Source organism: Penaeus vannamei, chromosome 8 (assembly GCF_042767895.1).
Source record: "Penaeus vannamei isolate JL-2024 chromosome 8, ASM4276789v1, whole genome shotgun sequence".
Lineage (NCBI taxonomy): Eukaryota > Metazoa > Arthropoda > Malacostraca > Decapoda > Penaeidae > Penaeus > Penaeus vannamei.
This window is the reverse complement of record NC_091556.1, coordinates 34,210,076-34,213,616: the sequence shown is the minus strand read 5'-3', so window position 1 is coordinate 34,213,616 and position 3,541 is coordinate 34,210,076. Positions and strand designations below refer to the sequence as shown.

At 40.1% G+C, this 3,541-nt stretch overlaps 1 protein-coding gene across 1 annotated transcript in view; it reads left to right on the top strand.

Annotated features, from left to right (window-relative positions):
* Window positions 1-840: 840 nt before the first annotated feature.
* The window catches only part of Tango9 (transport and golgi organization 9), a 3,952-nt gene continuing 1,251 nt past the window's right edge, over window positions 841-3,541 (top strand). Inside the window, exons 1-7 of the mRNA XM_027356401.2 lie at window positions 841-1,067; window positions 1,462-1,562; window positions 1,719-1,801; window positions 2,092-2,209; window positions 2,446-2,619; window positions 2,858-2,968; window positions 3,257-3,412. Of these exons, the coding sequence (XP_027212202.1) occupies window positions 991-1,067; window positions 1,462-1,562; window positions 1,719-1,801; window positions 2,092-2,209; window positions 2,446-2,619; window positions 2,858-2,968; window positions 3,257-3,412 (820 nt within the window). The 5' untranslated portion in view covers window positions 841-990. The remainder of the gene's footprint in view (window positions 1,068-1,461; window positions 1,563-1,718; window positions 1,802-2,091; window positions 2,210-2,445; window positions 2,620-2,857; window positions 2,969-3,256; window positions 3,413-3,541) is intronic.

The following is a 3,541-nucleotide window of genomic DNA, read 5'->3' as shown; positions in this document are numbered from 1 at the left end:
TCATTACTATTATAATCATTATTATCATTACTATCATAATCATTATATCCTTACTATTATAATCATTATTATCCTTACTATTATAATCATTATTATTATCATTTAGTATTATCAATAATATCATAATCATTATCACTGGTATTGTGTTTTCAGCATTGTCCTTATTATAGGTGAAACAGATTAATATCTTTCTTATTCGTTCGATCAGGCCGATCCTGGAAATTATTCTTTTACTGAAACATCATCCTCATGTTACAAAATGTTGCAAATTAGTTTCACATTATTCTGTATACTTGATTAAAATAATTTGCCGCAACGACACTACAATTAATGTCTGATTTCTCTATTTAATACTCTGACTCATATTAATCGTAGTATAAGGTTGATGTACAAAGCTTAATTTCTTGTTAAATTTTGAAGTATCTTTCGTTTACTTGTAGAAAAAAGGGGAAAAATATTCATGACAAGATTGCTATCATAATCGTATTATATATATATATATATATATATATATATATATATATATATATATATATATATATATATATATATATATATATATATATATATATATATATATATATATATATATATATATATGTATATATATATGTATGTATATAGCTGGGCGATTGTTAGCGAAAGGGACAATGCAAGACGCCAGTATTACAATGAAATGATTCATCTATTGGATTAGACAGCGTACTAAAATGACACATGCAATGCTGCGGTATAAGCTGGGGGCGTAATGGATAACGTTTTGCGATAAGATGGGGCTATAATGCAGATACAAATATCTATTGTCCAATGAAACTGTCTGCCTGACTGTGCCCCGCTGCGTCTACAGGGGCAACATTGACTCTTTGGTCTCCCTGAAAGTGTGTTCAAAGGACGCGAAGGTTGAATAACGTCAAAGGAGGCGTCTATGCATTCAGATCTCACCTTCGCACCTTAGCCTTCAACCAGTCGTTTTCACAATCTCATTTAAGAATGGCTTGGTCCAAGAAACAGCTGCTCCTGGCGCTGGTCATGGTCACCACCGGCTCGATCAACACCTTATCCACCAAGTGAGTGTTGGGGAAGGATGTGCAGAGGGATGGGAGGTGAGGAAGGAGCGTGGTTTTTGTACAGCTTAAAGAAATGTGCTGGGAAAGAGATGGGATAGGAGACATGAACGAGAGCTGGTGGTATACGTTGGAGTAAAGGTTACAGGGATATAAGTTATAGCTGGTGACAGGTGCTGAGATAATTAGTGTAGGGAAACTGGTTCACAGATGTAGGCATAGATGACACAGTAGATATGGCTAACAGATGATGATAGATGCTCAGGGAAATGTTTGAGAATATGTGTGACAGCTAATGAGAGATTCTCAAGCATACAAGGGGTATCAGTATTAACAACCACCACAGGACAAAGATTTTAACTATAAGGTAATGTCTAATGCCAGTGTCTACATCCAGGTGGGCTGATCTCCAGACGTCAGAGAACCGCCAGGGTCACGAGACCGCGTTCAAACATCCGTTCTTCCAGGCCGCTGGGATGTTCGTAGGGGAGACCATGTGTGAGTGTCCATACCCATTCTTATATGTTACTGTTACGTTCTTTTCGGTGAAATATATTTCCACCGCGAATTAATCAAGCAATGTATGCTCTATATGCATCAAAATATGCTTACTGAGCGACGTATACTGTACATCAATCATCATACTTCTTCCAGGCATGTTGGCCTTCTTCATCCAGCGAGCAGTGGTACGACACCGCTCCCGAAACTCCATGGAAATGTCTTCGGAATCCTTGAGAGTAAGCCTTTTAGCTCCCTTTTCTTCCGTGTCAAGTCCCCTTCATTTCAGCCACTCGGTTTCGGCGAAACTTACCTATCACTTCGCTTAGGGTGAATTTCATGCCAACCTGCGTGCAAACTCATTCTCTTTACGAGCATGAAATTAGCATAGTGATATATGATGGACATTTACAGAATGTGAGGATAATAAGGACCTTCGTACTGTTTAAGGAAAATACGATGCCATTAGACATAAGAGCGAATGAAAGTCGCATGAATATATAATCCCATTACCAGTTTCCCCTTTCAGACTGAGGACTTCCCGCCTTTTATCTTCTATATACCAGCCATTTGCGACATGACGGCCACATCCCTCATGTACGTCGGCCTCAACCTCACCTTCGCCAGCTCGTTCCAGATGCTGCGAGGTGAGTGCTGCTTTCCATTCTTCTCAAAATATTGTTTAGAAATATATCTTTGCATGTAAGTTCGGTTTTCCGTCAGTGCTACAGGGCACGCATTTTTTTCCATGATGAAATACTGTTTACGAAGACGAGAATAGAATTATGAAAAGGCATAGAAAAACAAAAACAAAACATAAAGATCCCGTGTCTAGAACTGTTATTTTTTTTTTCTTAACGACTCCGCATGCTTTTCCCCGCAGGTGCCGTGATAGTGTTCACAGGCCTGCTCTCCGTGGCCTTCCTGGGCCGCCGCCTCCGCTACTTCCACTGGATTGGAATCTTCACCGTCCTCCTCGGCCTCATCATCGTGGGTCTCTCGGACTTCCTCACCTCAGACACGGGAGATAACGCGGACATAAACGGCATAATCACAGGTTTGCATCTCATTGAGTACTGTGATGCTGATATTGCATATATATGAACCGTATTCATGTTGACAAATGTGGAAAGGTATGAATGAGAACAAATATCTTCTATTGATGTATGAATGAGAACGAATATCTTCACAATGCAAGAGATGCATTTAACCGGTTTCGATTATATATTCATACCTTTCCACATTACATGCATATGTTAGCAATAGTGTATCAAGTTCGCTTCCTTCATGCGCAGGCGATCTACTCATCGTGATTGCCCAGGTGGTGACGGCGACACAGATGGTGGTGGAAGAGAAGTTTCTGTACAAGTATAATGTGCCTCCCTTACTTGCAGTCGGTTGGGAAGGTAAGCTTACTCGTTATATGTATCTGTGTAGACCTGTATTGCAACTAGTAAGTGAAGTGAGGTCACATGATCAGCAGGGATATTTGTTTAAAAAAACAATGTCTCGGTGAATTTCAGTTTTACGCTTTCTTGGTTTTCTCCTTTGTAAGTCCACGAAACAGGCCTAGTTGGGATACAAATATATGAATATAATACACAACGAATATTATGAAGCACCCTCTGGATCAAGGGATAAGTTAGGCTTCACTTCCAAGGGAGAGCCTCACTTATAAATATCACTCCTTGCAGGTTTGTTCGGGTTCATAACACTATCCATCCTTCTGATACCCATGTACTACATCCCCGTCGGGGCATTCAGCGGCAACGAGCGAGGGGTCATGGAGGATGCCATAGACGCCTTCGTGCAGCTGGGGAACAACGGGCTCCTTCTGCTGGCCTTCCTGTGTAGGTTGATGACAGGTGAAAGGTTTCCGTCTGTCTTTATCAAAACACTATCTAGGCAGAAGTGATGATTTCAGTTTTCTGCGTTTTTCATGTGAACGTTTATTTGTGTATCATCAAAGTTCTCATTTA